We start from the raw sequence: 17,393 nt of genomic DNA on the forward strand, positions 1-17,393 counted from the left end.
GTGATCGAGTAAGTAAAATATGACTTTTTGATTAAAAAATTCAATCCTTGTTAATATATATCTTCTTGATTAAATTTGATGTATAAAGTCTTTATAGTATGCCTTATTTTCCCTGTAAAATTTGTGGGTCATTATAGAGAATTTACACAATGCAAATCTTTCTGGAGTGGCTGCGGATTTTCTTTATCACGCAAAAAAAAAAAAAAATCAACATAGACATCTCAATTGATTCTAGGATGATAGACGGCAAGTAAGGACAGAAGATCAAGTCATCAACCATGATATATAGTTGTGGGAGTTATATCCAATATAGTGAGTTTTTTTTGTGAGCATCAGATTTATCTTGTCCTCAGCTAATTTACTGGTATTTACTCTTCAAAGTTGGGGTGTGGGGCCCTAAGTCGAGGGTATTTGTTTTTTGGGCAAAACAAAAAAAAAACAAAAAAAAAAACAAAAAAAAAAAAAAAACAAGAAAAACAAAAAAGAATATGCCCATCTCTGATCTCACTTTTAACGGATAACTGCTGAATCGTCCAACTACCGACACTCAGCCGTTCATCCAATGATCTTGAAACCTCAGTCCTCGCTGTCATTAAACTGCACACAATATTCCTCAATCCCTATCTCCATCACTTCATCTATCTCTGTATAGTATATATACACTCACAGATTGCTCTATTTTCACATACTCAAATCTCAATCAACCTCACATACATTATACATACACACACTTCACATATATGGCCGCTAATTGCTTCAAGTTTTCAGTGTGTCTGGCATTGATCTTGCTTTCATCAGCAGCGATAACGATGACCCAAGCTCGGGTTATAAAGCCGATCAGGGTTGCCAGGGAGGCGCTGCAGATGCAGTTCGAAGTGGAGAAGAACGCCGCCGTGAATGGGCTGCCGGAGCGTGTCGCCCCCGGCGGACCAGACCCTCATCATCACTTTCTTCATTAATAATCACTACTGGAAATTATTGAATTTCCGACCACCTGAAAGTTATCTTAAATCAAGTTGAAAGCAAAAAGTGGTCAAAAATAGCAACAAGGGTTTTTCCAGATACCAAAAGTGGTAAGAACAAGTCTTTCGATTTGATTTAATATCACTTTCAGGTGGTCGGAAATTCCATAATTTCCAGTAGTGAATGTGACACTGAAAGATGATAAACAGATTGCTAGCTAGCTGAAACCATTTAATTACAGTAGCTTTTACATTTACAGTTTCTTGATAACAGTTATACTGTACGTACGTGATTTTGCATGCATGCAAATGCGGAATCTTAAATTTGTACGTAAAGATAGATAGTTGGTCGGACTTTTGTACAAGAACCTCGTACCTCTTGTGAGTTTGGAGGGTGTGCGTGGCTACCTTATACATCTAAAACTCGAACTAACTATATTATATAACTATATTTGTCTTTGAGTTATGTATGATGGATGGGGACTCTAAATTAAAGTACTGCAAGCTTTTTTGTGTTTTGAAAACATTTCAACATCGTTTACACCCATGAGTAATAATATAATTAATTTTTATACATATTAAACAAAATTTTGAAAATATTTCTTATGTTCTATATCCCATTTTTGTGCTACCTTTTCTCTAAGTAATATACATGCATGCATGCATGCTTCACATATGAGTACAAGCTAAAGAACAAGTTAGTATGGGGCAACTCCAACGTAACCAAGTTAGTCAAACTATTGAATTGATAATTACAAGATTTCAAGTTCGATTCTCAATAGGAGCAACTTATTAATTTTCTTGGTTTGAGCCGATTAGATATCGGTAACTTATGGTAGTTTACTTCCTTATATATAGTCCATTGTTGGCTATGGCCAGAGGGCGAAATTTATCCAGTGCACACTTTTGCATAATAATGCAGGTCTCCTGGACACTCAAAAAAAAAAAAAAAAAAAAGTTAGTACGTATATCCAAGCCTTAGCCAGCCAACTTCAATGTACCTGTTGACTTTAGAATGAATTGTCAAAACAGTAGTGGCAAAAACCATGTCCCAATCATAGAAGATATCATAATCCAAGTCCGATTAGGATTAATAACCTACTCACACACAAACTAAGGTTATATTGATCCTATAAAAGAAGCCACTCTCAATCACAAGTTTTAACGCTTTCGACACCTAACTGTGAGCACAAGAGTCATTGAGAAGAGATACTCAAATCCCCTTGAAAAGTAGTACAAGTGTTTAGGTTACAATAGTTTGATAGGATATCATATTGTGTAATCCCCGTTCCCTAAACCAAGTGTACTTTGAAGATCATGCTTTTAGTGGATTTAGGCAAATTCTCAATTCGAGAAGTGCCTCGCAGTTTAGGGTTGTTTGCCCGAACTGCGTTATAAATTTATTGTGTCGCAACTTCAGTTTCAACATACACGTATCCAACATCTATATTAATTTCAATTGGTATCAGAGCGGGTCTGCTCAAGTTACTAGCAGGATCCAAATGGAGTTCCCAATAGAAGGTCTTTCAAACAATAGACCCCCGGCTCTACTTGGCACAAACTTCTCCTATTGGAAAGCTCGAATGCAGATATACATTCTAGCACAAGGAGAAGGCGTCTGGAATGCAATAGAAAACGAATGGAAAACTCCAGTTGATGATAAAGGAAATGCAAAACCTAGAACTGATTGGAGCGAAGAAGAGAAAACTGAATATGACTTCAACTCAAAGGCTATGAATGCAATATATGGAGCAGTGAGCGAAGACACTTTTAAACTAATTGCATCAACACGCATAGCCAAAATTGCGTGGAGTATATTGTGCGATCATCATGAGGGAAACACAACGGTAAGACAATCTAAGCTTCAGATGATACAAACCGAATTTGAAAACCTGAAAATGGGAGAGGAAGAAAGCATCACCCAATTCAGTGCCAGAGTATTAAGTATATCTGGAGATGCATTCAACCTAGGCGAACCTATACCCGAACATAGAATTGTCAAAAAGGTACTACGCTCACTACCTGAGAGATTCCAAATGAAAGTCACCGCTATTCAAGAAAATAAAGATCTGAATACATACAAACTTAGTGACCTAATAGGAAATCTTCAAACCTATGAACTTGAGATGCTACAAAATCAGAAAAACAATGGTAAAGGAATAGCATTACAGTCCAGACAAGAAGAGAACTCAGAAACTGATTCAGAAACCTTGGAATAGTCAATAGCTCTATTGACAAAGAATTTTAACCGAGTTCTCAAAAAATTCAACAAGTCCAGAAATAAAAATCTTTCAAACAACCAAGGAAATTCTGCAAATCAAAAACCATTCAATCCAAAGAGAAGAGATAATACAATTACAGAAGGAATACAATGCTATGAATGCAAAGGCTTTGGACACATTCAATCAGAGTGTGCCACATACCTGAAAAGAAAAAACAAGACATATATAACAACTCTGAGCGATGACTCAGAGAGTGAAGAAGATGACAACAACACAAACTTCGTAGCCTTCACTGCTAGTCATGAAGACAACAATAGTGATGATATGCAAGAGCTACTAGAAGCATACACTCAACTAAACGCCAAGTGGGAACAAATCGTCAAGAAAAATTTGGAACTCATGGAAGATAATCATTACTTAAAAAATGAAAAAGAACGATTGGAGAAACAATACGAAGAAGCTCAAAAAGAACTATCAGACTTCAAAAATAATGAAGCCAAACTACTACAAGAAATCAAAGGGCTAACCGAAAGACCCAGGACTCCAAGCACGGACACCAGTGAGAATAACCAACCTGAAATACAGGAAGTGTCGCAACAGCACTTCCGACATCGAAGAAGAATAAGATGCTACTATTGTCACAAACTAGGACACATCAAAGCACATTGCTACAAAAGACAAAATGATTATTACTACAGACAAAACAACAGAGTTTGGCCACCACACAACAGAAATAATAGCAAGAAAGTCTGGGTAAGAAAAGACCAAAATGTTGCATACACCTCCAAAACAAACAAGGAGCAAGATATATGGTATTTTGACAGCGGATGTTCCAGGCATATGACTGGAAATCCAGAAAATTTAGAGAACATACATTACAAAGATGAAGGATATGTTACCTTTGGAGATGGAGGAAAAGGAAAAATTGTTGCAAATGGAACCCTAAATGTACTTGGACTACCAAAATTATCAAAAGTCTTCTTAGTACAAGGGTTAAAAGCAAACCTGATTACACTACAAGAAAAATGCACATAGACAACGGTTATTAACCGTTGTCGTAGGGGTATACTTTCTGTTGTTGAAGCCGGTGTTGTTGTAAGTCCCGCGCATAGACAACGATTTTTTAACCGTTGTCTTTTCTAGAAACAACAACGGTTTTTTAACCGTTGTCTATTAAGTGTTGTTGAAGCCGGTGTTGTTGTAAGTCACGCACATAGACAACGGTTAATAACCGTTGTCTTTTCTAGAAACGACAACGGTTTTTTAACCGTTGTCTATTAAGTGTTGTTAAAAGTCACGCACATAGACAACAGTTAATAACCGTTGTCTTTTCTAGAAACGACAACGGTTTTTTAACCGTTGTCTATTAAGTGTTGTTGAAACCGGTGTTGTTAAAAGTCACGCAATAGACAACGGTTATTAACCGTTGTCTTTTCTACCAACGACAACGGTTTTTTAACCGTTGTCTATTAAATGTTGTTGAAATCGATGTTGTTAAAAGTCACGCAATAGACAACGGTTATTAACCGTTGTCTTTTCTACCAACGACAACGGTTTTTTAACCGTTGTCTATTAAGTGTTGTTAAGTCACGCAATAGACAACGGTTATTAACCGTTGTCTTTTCTACCAACGACAACGGTTTTTTAACCGTTGTCTATTAAGTGTTGTTGAAACCGGTGTTGTTAAAAGTAACACCCATAAACTGTTGTCTTTTGTAGAAAAGACAACAGTTTCAAACTGTTGTCTATTATAAAATAGACAACGGTTTTTAACCGTTGTCTCAACCCATTTTTAACCTGCTTAAATTTTAATCATATAAAAAAAAATCAATTTATCCATTCACCATGCATGGCCAAGTGTAGTTACATAATTTTGAAGAAGCTAAGCAAGATTCAAAATAAGAAGTCAAAATACTTTCATTACCAATTCTAATCCAATCATCATCCAAGTCATAATACTAAAAAAAACAATTCTACGAACCAAGTCTAAATGATTACAACGTCAAATTATACCTACTCTATATAATTTGATAGAATATCGGCACATTCTGAACGCACCAGATCAATAACCGCTTTGTCATAATCAACTTGTTGAAACTACATGTAAAAAGTGAGTAAATAAATTAGTATAGATATAATAAATTTGCTATGAAATTCGAAATAAGTTAGGAGTAATTTGCAAGAACCACTATATGGTAATAGAGTTTTAGCAGTTCTAAAGGCAAGATCTTTTGTCTTTTCTCTGATCTCTCCACTTTAAACTTTGTGAATAAAAGTATCAAATTAAAAACTAAAAAGCATTCAATCAATAGACTTCAACAATAAATTGAGTACTCAAAATTATACTGCCAACAGTCCAATTCAGAAAGCATCTAAAGTTGATGAGTTCAACAGTCCAATCACTGCAGATCACTTAAAAAAGAATGATGTTGAGACTCAAGAATCTGGTGCTGTGAAAAGATGCACATGTTGGATTAGTTTTCTTCATCCAAAGGGCTTAAAAAGTCGAAGTTGGCAACCATTAAACAAGAAAAATTTAACTTATTGTTGGGATTTGGAGACTGAATCAATATCACCTTTGAATGGTGATATAATATTGTTGGGTGAAACAAGAAGATCAATATTGCAAATTTGCCTAAAATAATCTAGATAAAAAAATTAGTTACTATTTTTTAGACCAAAAACTTATTTGCAAATGAATTAATTTTTGTCTAGGTTGTTTTTTTGCCTAATTTTATTTTTTGCAGTCAGCAGGTCAGATATTTCATATGAAGAGTTCAAATTTCAAACAAAACAGTGTTAAAATCATTCATACATGATCAACAATCAAACAGTGGTTGAAAAACACTAATTTGTATCTGCCCCGGCCCTTTAGCTGTATTTAAAAATCTAAAAAAAAAAAACAAAAAAACAAAAAAACAAACAAACAAACAAACTTCACTGTTCGATTTAGTTTTCCATTGCTCTGTCATAAAAAACAACTATAGGGCATCAGATGAATGTTCTATTGCTCTGCCATAAATTGAAAATGTAAAGATTCTCAAATAATTTAATTCTGAGAACTCTTTTATCAATTAGAACAATAGAAGATAAACCTAAGGCATAAGAATGATGCTATTCTCACTATCTGCCATCAACTTATAAACTTGAAGCAACATGCTATATAGAATTGATAGCATTAAAACTAATAATGCAACTTCACAGTTTATTGCTGCCAATAAAAATCTAATGCATCAGAACATTAGGTCCATCATCTGCTTTCAATTTTAAGAATTCTAAAGAAAATTAGGGCATCAGAATTGTCTTTTCATCATTTGCCATCAACTTGAAAAAAAAAAGTTAGTTACTTTTAAGAAATCTCAATCATAATTATTTAATGTCAATAAGAGGGGGAACAAGAAGATTTAATGAGAAAAAAGTAGCAGACATTGTTCATTACCAAAAAAAAAAAAAAAGAATAGTCATACTTTTAATTGTAATCAAAAGCTTTATGAATTGAATACTTAACGCTTTACAAATAAATACCACAAAAAATGACAGATTGAAATTTCATCAACTCAATCTATTTACATAAATTCAAAACTAAAAGGCAGTCAAATCAAAGTATGAGGTCAATAGTTAGTTCTACAATTATAGACCAGCAAAAGGAATTGACAACAAAGGTACAATAATCTTAATCAATTTTGAAAGCTTAATATTACCTGATCATTGTTTCTTCTATTCATCATTTATATGTTTATGAAATGATAAACTTAAATCAATTAGTTGGAAGATATCAGTATATAGCCAACATAACTATACTATGTGTTCTTTCATTTGCATGTTCATTTCTAAGCTAAAAAATCTATGTTTTTTTATTTGATGGTAATAATATAATTTGTCAGCATTCTACATCATTTAGGCTATAAAACTTCCTACATATATTATTTTATACTGACAAATCTTTACATTAAGTTCAAAAATATTTATTCTTCTGTATTTAGGAAAACCCTAACTTAAACTGACTACTCCCATTTTGAACAAATACAATGACAGACTTCTAACTTAAACTGACTACTCCCATTTTGAAACTTTTTAATCTTTTGCTTTTAAGGTCGAAAATCAAAATATCACCTGATTCACCTCTGCTGTCTTTTGAAGTCATTTTGCATGAAATTCTCCTCAGTCCAACAGAGAATTCAGAATATGCATATTCAGCAAAAATCCTATTGAATGTTTAGAACGAAAATGCTTACCTTGAGATTGAGAGGCACTAAAAAAAGTTAAAGGACGTACCTTGCGGCGACCGAGGAGAATGGTGGCGACCGGCGAGCTTGCGGCAATGGGCGAAGGGCGAATGAATGGACTTGAATGAATGTGTCTCATAACCTTGAATAAGCCGAGTAATACACATCGATTTGGGTCTATTTTGAGAGTCTATGAACTCCTGAGGATATCATTTAGTATAAAGGTATGAGAATCTCTATCACATTAAATAACACACATAAAATTAACTAAGAAGGGCATAAAACAGATTTTCTACCTCTGCAGCTTGAATAGCAGATTTCCTCTCATTCACTTGTGTTACACGGCCAACCCAAAAAAATACCTTTTCACCACAATCTAATAAATAGCATCTGTTGAAATGTAAAATCATTTTAATAATAAAAAAAATTCAAAGATTACCAAGTGACACAGCACCCTCTAGTTGACCGAGAGTATTTTTTTCAAGTGAGTGAAATGACTCCACTATCAAATAAACATCAGGCATACTTTTGTGAACAAGTAATTAAGAAATAGGAAGATACTCCACAATAGAAAAAGAAATAAGTTCTATGCAGTTTGAGAATAACTAATCAGCTGGCTTTTTTGATGTGAAAATTAGAGAATAAGTTCTTTTATGCAAAAACTTATACACTAAAGATAAATGTATAATATATTTAACATCAATAAACAGAAAAATTAAATATATAAAATAACACTATGCCTTTCTCCCACAAGAATCTTTCATCTCTGAAGTAGATGGTGATTAATAAGTAATGCGGATAATAATTTCCAGTATGAATACAGCATTCAACACAAAATTTGTGATTGGTAATAAAACAATGATTCACCCACACAAGTTGTTAATTTGTTATGATACTGGCTCATAGACTCAATTTCTTCCAAGTATGACAAACAAAAATGATTATGAGCTATTGTCAGGAGCATACCTGAGAAGTATACCATTTTCCATCCTTCCAATCCATGTGAGGTCTTAATTCTGAGTGATTGAGCAGCCTCTCCTTCTTCCCATGTTTAAAGAAAACACTATAACTATTATCAGCAAGTACTTTGTTTACCACTCCTCTCCACCAGCCAAAATCATAATATGCATCTACTTTGTCCAATAAATTAAAATTTTTATTTTTGAGAAGGTTTACATACTCGATGTAGACCTTGGCGTTCCAAAGGCGTTCTTCTTTTTGGAACCGAATCATGTAGTGGAAGAAGGAGAAGAAGATGGAGGAGGAGGATTAGGGTCAAGAATGACGGCCCCAAACCACGTTCCCGTGAAGCCTTCTTCGTCTGTGCACACCTCAGGTCCTCAACCAACGACCCCTTGGCTAGTAGCTGCTTCTGCTAAAATAAAATAGAAAAATTAAATAATTACAAAAACATTTTGTACGTACCTGCTGCGGAGGCGAAGACCGAGGAGGAGCTTCGGAGATCTCAATTGAAAGCCATGAAAGTTGAGTTTGCAGAAATCGATAATTTTCTGAGATTCCAGATATGAAGAGAGAAAAGAGAGGAGGAATGGTTAAACCCTAGTATATCTTCTTTCACTTGGAGCTCTGTAATGATTTCTAAACTAAAATGTTTTTACTGCGGAGATGGCTAGTGTGGAGAATGGCGGTCGGCGGAGGCGGAGATGTCTGAGGACAATGGCGGTTGGTGAAGAGCACTCTGACTGCGAAGATGTCTGAGGACAATGGTAGTCGGCGAGCAAGGGAAATTTTGTCCCAATTTCGTTCGTAATTTTGTGGGAAATTTTGTCTTAGAGGGAAATTTTGTTCCCAATTTTGTTTTAGAGGAAAATTTTGTTTTAGAGGGAAATTTTGTAAGAAAATATTAGTTTTATTATTTAGGTCGATAGACACAATTAAAATAGTACTGGGTATATAGATACAAAATGCGAGATTCATAGGTTTCTATAATGTAGATTCATAATTTCTATACAGTATATTTCTAATTTAAATACAATAATATAGATTCATAATTTCTATACAGTAGATTCATAATTTCTATATTGCAGATTCATAATTTCTGTATTTGTTGATTCATAATTTCTGTATTTGAAGTTATAAGATCAATTCTAATAATAAAACGATGTTATATAATAAATTATATTTCAATTTTATTTAATCAATGTAGTATATCATATAAAATTAAAAAATAAAATTATATATATATATATATATATATATATGGTTGAGTTCAAATGAGGACAAAAATATATAGAGGATTGTGCTGACAAATAATGGGCACACAACAAATTAATATCAGACACACAATTTAATACATAATGGCACACAAGAATTCATGTAAACATCAGGTTCGAAACCAAGCTCTATTAATTAACAAATGTATGCATGTGACATACAAACTGTAGCACACGACTATATTCGGTCATGCACAAGACATACAGTCCCAAAATATTAGTTTAATTACTCGGGTCGCTACATCCAGTCAATTAAAATAGTACTCGGTATATAGGTACAGAACACGAGATTCATAGATTTCTATAATGTAGATTCATAATTTCTATACAGTATATTTCTAATTTAAATACAGTTGTATAGATTAATAATTTCTATACAGTAAATTCATAATTTCTATACTGCAGATTCATAATTTCTGTATTGTTGATTCATAATTTCTAAACTGTATAGTTATCAACACTTGGGAATATGAACATCGCAAATTATAAACATAAAGTTCTGTAATTGTGAATATAGATAAGAGTTATTCAATTATGATTATGCATTTCAATTCAAAAATTATGAATATATAGTTTGGTAATTATGAACATAGAGCTAATTAAGATCGCGGCAAAAGAAATGGGATATAGCTAACTGTACGGCATCGATCAACTACTCTTTCATATCCATTCTCAACGTGTCCCAGGCATGCCGGAAGGGTCGATTACCAACATATAGCTAACCTTGTTAGTCATGCGCTAGCCGGAATGGTCGATTTCCAACATAACTAACCTTGTTAGTCATGCGCTAGCCGGAAGGATCGATTACCAACATATAGCTAACCTTGTCAGTCATGCGCTAGCCGGAAGGGTCAATGAATTTACTTTGAAATTTTGGTGAATAATTTTATATTTAAATATGAAGGAAAATAGAACTATTAAATTAACTTTTGAATTGTATTCTTTCTTTGTTAAATTATAGGTAAAAGATAAGGTGTAACATTTAAATATATAATAGTTGGTGTGGCTTGGTGGATTTAGCTTTGTTTGTTATGTTAAAGGTTTTGGGTTCTATCCTTTGTGGTGGCATTCTTAACCTATTTTATACAATCATTGTATTGGTTCTCAAAGACAACACATAAGCAAATTGGTAATATACTAGATGTTGCATTTGAGTAAACAATAGTTGGTGTAGCTTGGTGGGTTTAGCTTAGTTTATTATGTTAGAAGTCTTAGGTTCTATTTTTCTTGGGGGGCATTCTTTAACTATTTTCTAAAATTGTTGTCTTGATTTTCACAAACAACACAGAAGCAACTCAGTTATATATAAGATTTTGCACCTTTAGAAATAAGAGTTTATGTTGCTTAGTTGGTTAGACCACTTATTTGTTAAGTTTGAGGTTATAGGTTCAACTCTTATTGTTAACATCCTTGTTTTCATTTTATATACTTGTTAAATAATGATGCTCAAAGACAACAGTTTTTTAAAACCGTTGTCTTTGTAGTGTTGTGTATTCAAATACGCTTAAAGACAACATACCAAAGACAACGGTTAAATAAAACCGTTGTCTTAAACAAATAAAGAACGCGCAACGACAACGGTTATATAAAACCGTTGTCGTTTTAGTGTTGTGTATTTGAGTGCGCTTAACGACAACACAACAACGACAACGGTTAAATAAAACCGTTGTCTTTAAAAAAAAAAAAGCGCACAAAGACAATGGTTGACCGTTATCTTTTTAGTGTTGTGTATTCCAGTGCGCTTAAAGACAACACACCAACGACAACAGTTAAAAAAACCGTTGTCTTCTTTAAAAAAAAAACGCACATAGACAACGGTTTTAAAAAACTGTTGTCGTTGTGGTGTTGTCTTTTCATAAAATGCACAAAGACAACACACTTATAACAACGGTTAAGTAAAAACCGTTGTCTTTGACAAAAGTGTTGCATCAAAGACAACGGTTTTAGACAAAACTGTTGTCTTTTAAACAAAAGACAACACTTTTCTTAAAAACTGTTGTCTTTCTAGTGTTGTCTATGTGCATTTTTCTTGTAGTGTTAGTATAAGTCAACTATGTGAAGATGAACTTAAAGTAGAATTCACAAAAGATAGTTGCAATGTTCTCAATCAAAACCATGAATGTGTTATGATCGGAAGAAAATCCACAAATAAATGCTACACATGGGACGGTGATCTATCTTGTCTACAGACAACAGTCAATCAAACACAATTATGGCACCAACGGATGGGTCACATAAACTTTCATGACATGAAAAAGGGCTTAAAGAGAGGAGTCTATCGAGGAGTTCCAACACTTGACATAGATGAAAACAAGAAATGTGATGCATGTCTTGAAAACAAAATAACCCGAACAACCCATAAGAAGACCTCAGGAATATACACTTCTAGAATCCTAGAACTACTTCACATGGATTTATTTGGACCAACTTAGACAGAAAGCATAGGAGGAAAAAGATATGTCTATGTAATAGTTGATGACTACTCACGATTCACGTGGGTAAACTTTCTTAGAGAAAAATTTGAAGCATTTACAACATTCAAGACCCTCATTATCAAAATTCAGAATGAAAAGGAGGGAAGAATAGGAAAAATTATTCGCCTAAGAAGTGACCATGGAAGGGAGTTCGAGAATTCAAAATTCAAGGAATACTGCACAGAAAATGGAATTCATCATGAGTTCTCCGCACCAAAAACACCCCAACAAAATGGGGTAGTCGAACGAAAGAATCGAACCATCCAAGAAATGGAAAGAGTCCTCTTAAATCACAAAAGACTTCCATCAAAATTCTGGGCAGAAGCAGTTAACACAGCATGTTACTTGATAAACCGAGTATTCATTCGAAAAGAGACTAACATGACACCATATCAAATCTGGAAAGGAAGAACACCAAATTTAAAACACACACATGTGTTTGGAAGCAAATGTTATATTCTAAAAGATAGAGAACCATTGGGAAAGTTTGATGTCAAAGGAGATGAAGGGATCTTCCTAGGATACTCCTCAAACAGCAGGGCATATCGAGTATATAACCTTAGGACAGACACTGTCATGAAGTCTATCAATGTTGTGGTCAATGACACAACAGAAGATTTCCCCACAAATGTTGAAGAGATAACTGTTGTTGAAACAACAGTTCCAACATCACATGACCAGAATTCTGAATCAAAATCATTAAAAAAAGAAGAAGCTGTAGACTCTGAAGAAAAGGAAGAAATCCTCACCACTGATGAGACCAGGATACAGAAAAATCATCCAATAGAAAATATTATAGGAGGACTAAATGAAGGAATCAGAACTAGAGGGAAAAAACGAGACTATCAAAAAATGGAAGAAGGAGACTATGACTACTGCTACACCTCAAAAATAGAACCCAAAAACATCACGGAAGCATTAAAAGATGAATTTTGGGTGAGAGCCATGCATGAGAAATTACAACAGTTTGAAAGAAACAACGTTTGGCAGTTAGTCACCAAACCAGAGAATGCCAATATCATAGGGACAAAATGGATCTACAAAAATAAAACAGACGAACAAGGGAACGTTATACGAAACAAAGCCCGACTAGTAGCGCAAGGATACACCCAAGTTGAAGGGACAGATTTTGAGGAAACATTCGCTCCAGTAGCCAGAATTGAATCAATCCGGCTTCTCATAGCAGTAGCCTGCATTCTCAAAATAAAACTCTACCAAATGGACGTAAAGACGGCATTCTTAAACGGATATTTAAAAGGAGAAGTCTATGTTGCTCAACCAAAAGGGTTTGAAGACCCCCATTTTCCACAAAGTGTTTTTAAACTCAACAAGGCACTATATGGACTAAAACAAGCACCACGAGCGTGGTACGAACGCCTCACTGAGTTTCTAGTAAAAAAGGGGTACAAAAGAGGTAGCGTGGACAAAACCCTATTCGTCAAACACCATGGTCAAGACATAGTCATTGCCCAAATCTGTGTTGATGACATAGTATTTGGATCAACACTTGAGGATCACAAAAATCAATTCATCACTAACATGGAAAGTGAATTTGAGATGAGCATGGTTGGAGAACTAACCTACTTCCTAGGTTTACAAATCAAACAGCAAGACAGTGGGATCTTCATATCACAAAGCAAATATGCAAAAAACCTAGTTAAGAGGCCGGTTCGGACTAGAAGAAAGCAAAGTTGTCAGAACACCAGTTCTAACAACAGAAAGAATCACAAAAGATATAGAAGGGAAACAAGTTGAGCAAACCCTATATCGAAGTATGATAGGAGGACTACTATACCTAACTGCCAGTAGACCAGATCTAAGCTTTGGAGTAGGTATATGCGCAAGATATCAAGCAAATCCTACTGAACAACATTTAAAGGCAGTAAAAAGAGTCATCAAATATGTTAAAGGAACCACCGAATTAGGACTATGGTATTCTTTTGATACCAATCACCACCTATCAGCCTATTGTGATGCTGATTGGGCGGGAAACCTAGATGACAGAAAAAGCACCTCAGGAGGTTGTTTCTTTCTAGGAACAAATCTCGTATCTTGGATTAGCAAAAAACAGAGCTCTATATCATTATCAACAGCAGAGGCAGAATACATTGCAGCCGGAAGCTGTTGTACGCAACTACTTTGGATGAAACAAATGCTAGAAGATTATGGAATACATCAATCAACCATGACCATACACTGTGATAACAAAAGTGCAATTGACATCTCCAAGAATCCAGTACAACACTCGAGAACAAAACACATCGACATCAGACATCATTTTATAAGAGAGTTAGTTGAAAACGAAATCATCAATCTCACACATATCAACACAGAAAATCAACTTGCAGACATACTAACAAAGGCACTTGATGGGAATAGATATGCAAAATTAAGAGCCGAATTAGGACTGTGTAATTTATGAACAAATACACGTGTCATTTCATTTAAAAAAAAAGGGGGGGGAGCTCATACCGTCATCTATAAGGAGATCATATGGAATCATTTTCAAAAGGCTCATACCCAGCCCACCATTGAAAAGCCCAGAACCCGGTCCATCTCTAGAAAATCCCCAATATGTAATCAACACCCGATTGCAATCTGTCGCCCACAATCACTTCCACAATCATCTTCTACATCCTACAACAGAGCAACGATGGTTAGAACGAGGAATCAAAGGCAAGGAAGAATACCTCGGAAAGGAGCCACTTCTCAGTACGCCGGCAAAGGTGCTCCATCGGACCCGGTATGCCTCGAAGAGGAGGACACCACCACCATCATGGACCCAGTTCCCATCTCACAAGTTCCGTTCAGTGAAATCCAAAACCCTAATCCAGGTATTTTTACAGTTGATTTGCACGGAGATCTTACAATCTCCCCATCTGTTGAAGTTGAATTAAGGGAAAATGCTATCTACACCCAAGAAGAAGAAGAACAACCCACTATAGACCCTCCACCTCCACCATCTCTGTCCGACAAAGAACAGAGGAAAAAGAAGAGGGCTGACCCCTATGAAGGGGCAGACCCCAGAGCAAAACGACCTAGCGACTTCCCAATTTCTGCTAGACCACCCCGAAGAACTCCCAATATCCCTCCCCCAAGGCAGAATAATGCAAAGAAGCAAAGAAGAAAAATTATAGAAGAAGAACAAGATTGGACCCCTGATAGTGTAAGAGAAGAAACGGAATGTGGGGAAGAAATCGCAGAAAAGAAGAAAAAGAAATTGACAGCTAAGGATAAAGGGAAACAAAAGGTGGTTAGTGATGCTGACCTGTCAAAACTGCCAAAACCCTATAGTTCAAAATTCCTGACCAAAGAAAATGCCAAAAGATGGAACAAATTTGTGGATAAAAAGGTCATCAGTCAAAAACTCTTAGTTCTAGACAAGCTGGAAAATAGTGAACAAATCACTGAGGCTATAACAAAAACCCACCTCTTAGGATCAGTCATCAATATAGATCCCTATGATGAACAGGCTGTAAAAGAATTTTACTGCAATCTCACCAAAGGCTCAACATCTCCCAACAACCCTATGTATGAAAAGGCTTATCTGAGGGGAAAATTTTATGACTTCAACCCAGAAATTATCAATGCTCACCTTGGAACACCAAATGAAGAACAAAAAATTCAAATAGAGAATGAACAGATCATCCAAGAACTTACAGCCGGGAACGTAAGTTTTGATAAAAACAAAGTCAAAGTAGCCTCACTAACAAGCAAGTATGCTATACTACAGAAAATTGCACTTGTGAATTGGATGCCCTCTCTACACAAATCTACAATCAAAAGAAGTTTGGCAGAACTACTGTACAAAATAGGAAAGGGAATCCAGGTCAATCTTGGAGATATTGTGTACTCACAGATCACAAAACTGGCAGAAGGTAGTGAGACAAAGGCTTTGCTCATCTTTCCAAATCTGATCCATGCCATTCTAGTCAAACAAGGACTGAAAACACAAGGACCAAAAACACTAGTCAAGACCATAAACACAACTACGAAACTGAAAAAGGGGAGTCATCAAAATGATCTCAAAACATCTTCTCCAACTGATGACCCAACTGATCGTCAAACCTTGGTCAAGTATTTTGAGAAAAGATTAAGAGAATTGAATGACACAGAAAAACAATTATTACGAAAACACATGGAAATCAAAGAAGAAAAATCTGAAGTTCAACAATGGTTGGAAGCTCTAAAAACCGAAAGCAATGAAGAAAGCAGTGCTGATAATGAAGAAGACAAAACAGAGATTGAAGAAGAAGATCAGGAAAATGATGAAGAAGAGGATAGTGAAGAAGAAGAAGAAACATCTACCTAGCAAACTTTTAGCAAAAAAGGGGGAGAAGAGCCTGGACAGTACGAGTTGAAGCCTGGACAGTGGAATATGGAGTTTTCGTTTTGGATAATTTTGGACAGAAATGTTTAACTTAGACATTTGTGTTGTTTTGGGGACAATATTTCTTTTGAAGCTGTTGGCTTGGACGATTCCTTTGTGAATAGTTGTTTGAAAACAGTGATAATCTATCTAAACTGGAGCCTGGACAGTGGAATATGGATGAGTTTCGTTTTGGATATTTTTGGACAGAAATGTTTGGACAGGTTCTCTTGGATAACTGATAGCTTGGCAAGTTTTTTTTTTCCTCTCTGGTTGTGGACAGTTTGTTCATGACAGTCCTTGTAACTAATTTTGGTAATCAAAACAGTGATCTGGTCTGAAGAGTAATCTATCTCGTCTGAAGATTTTTTGGGACTGTTCTGTTTACTAATCAAAACTTTGGAGCCAATCAATCAACAAAAAGTTCTTAACTATCCTTGTTAAGATCTTTTTTTTCTCTCTCGGACTTTGATTATTAAAACTGACCATACTCTGTTATAATAGTCCCTACAAAATCTGAAACAAGAAAAAGACACATATCAAACTAAGGGGGAGACAAGTCAAGAAACAAGCATCTCTAAGGATCAAGGTTTTTGCAAAAGTTTGACAAAGGGGGAGAGTGTTGACTTTAGAATGAATTGTCAAAACAGTAGTGGCAAAAACCATGTCCCAATCATAGAAGATATCATAATCCAAGTCCGATTAGGATTAATAACCTACTCACACACAAACTAAGGTTATATTGATCCTATAAAAGAAGCCACTCTCAATCACAAGTTTTAACGCTTTCGACACCTAACTGTGAGCAGAGATACTCAAATCCCCTTGAAAAGTAGTACAAGTGTTTAGGTTACAATAGTTTGATAGGATATCATATTATGTAATCCCCGTTCCCTAAACCAAGTG

At 35.2% G+C, this 17,393-nt stretch overlaps 2 protein-coding genes across 5 annotated transcripts; one reads left to right on the top strand and one right to left on the bottom strand.

Moving 5' to 3' along the window:
• Positions 1-1,757: 1,757 nt before the first annotated feature.
• On the bottom strand, positions 1,758-9,184 carry LOC109165190 (villin-3-like). Of its 4 annotated transcripts, XM_019313862.1 has the most exons (6): positions 9,030-9,184; positions 8,591-8,921; positions 8,377-8,473; positions 7,707-7,800; positions 7,460-7,610; positions 7,064-7,389 (listed from the first exon to the last, which is right to left on the bottom strand). In XM_019313862.1, the coding sequence occupies exons 3-6, from the start codon at positions 8,397-8,399 to the stop codon at positions 7,346-7,348; spliced, it is 312 nt and encodes a 103-aa protein (XP_019169407.1). In that variant the 5' UTR covers positions 8,400-8,473; positions 8,591-8,921; positions 9,030-9,184; the 3' UTR covers positions 7,064-7,345. The 4 variants fall into 4 exon arrangements, with proteins under 4 accessions (XP_019169422.1, XP_019169407.1, XP_019169399.1 ...); XM_019313877.1 differs by lacking the exons at positions 7,064-7,389; positions 8,591-8,921; positions 9,030-9,184 and adding exons at positions 1,758-1,889; positions 5,243-5,281 and having other exon boundaries at positions 8,377-8,581; XM_019313854.1 differs by having other exon boundaries at positions 8,377-8,451; positions 8,591-9,184.
• Positions 9,185-14,771: 5,587 nt separating this feature from the next.
• On the top strand, positions 14,772-16,729 carry LOC109166667. Its single transcript, XM_019315556.1, has 2 exons — positions 14,772-16,332; positions 16,698-16,729. Exons 1-2 carry the CDS (start codon positions 14,772-14,774, stop codon positions 16,727-16,729), a joined length of 1,593 nt encoding a protein of 530 aa, XP_019171101.1.
• The last annotated feature ends 664 nt before the right edge of the window (positions 16,730-17,393 follow it).

Source organism: Ipomoea nil, unplaced genomic scaffold, assembly GCF_001879475.1.
Source record: "Ipomoea nil cultivar Tokyo-kokei standard unplaced genomic scaffold, Asagao_1.1 scaffold0317, whole genome shotgun sequence".
NCBI classification, from domain to species: Eukaryota; Viridiplantae; Streptophyta; class Magnoliopsida; order Solanales; family Convolvulaceae; genus Ipomoea; species Ipomoea nil.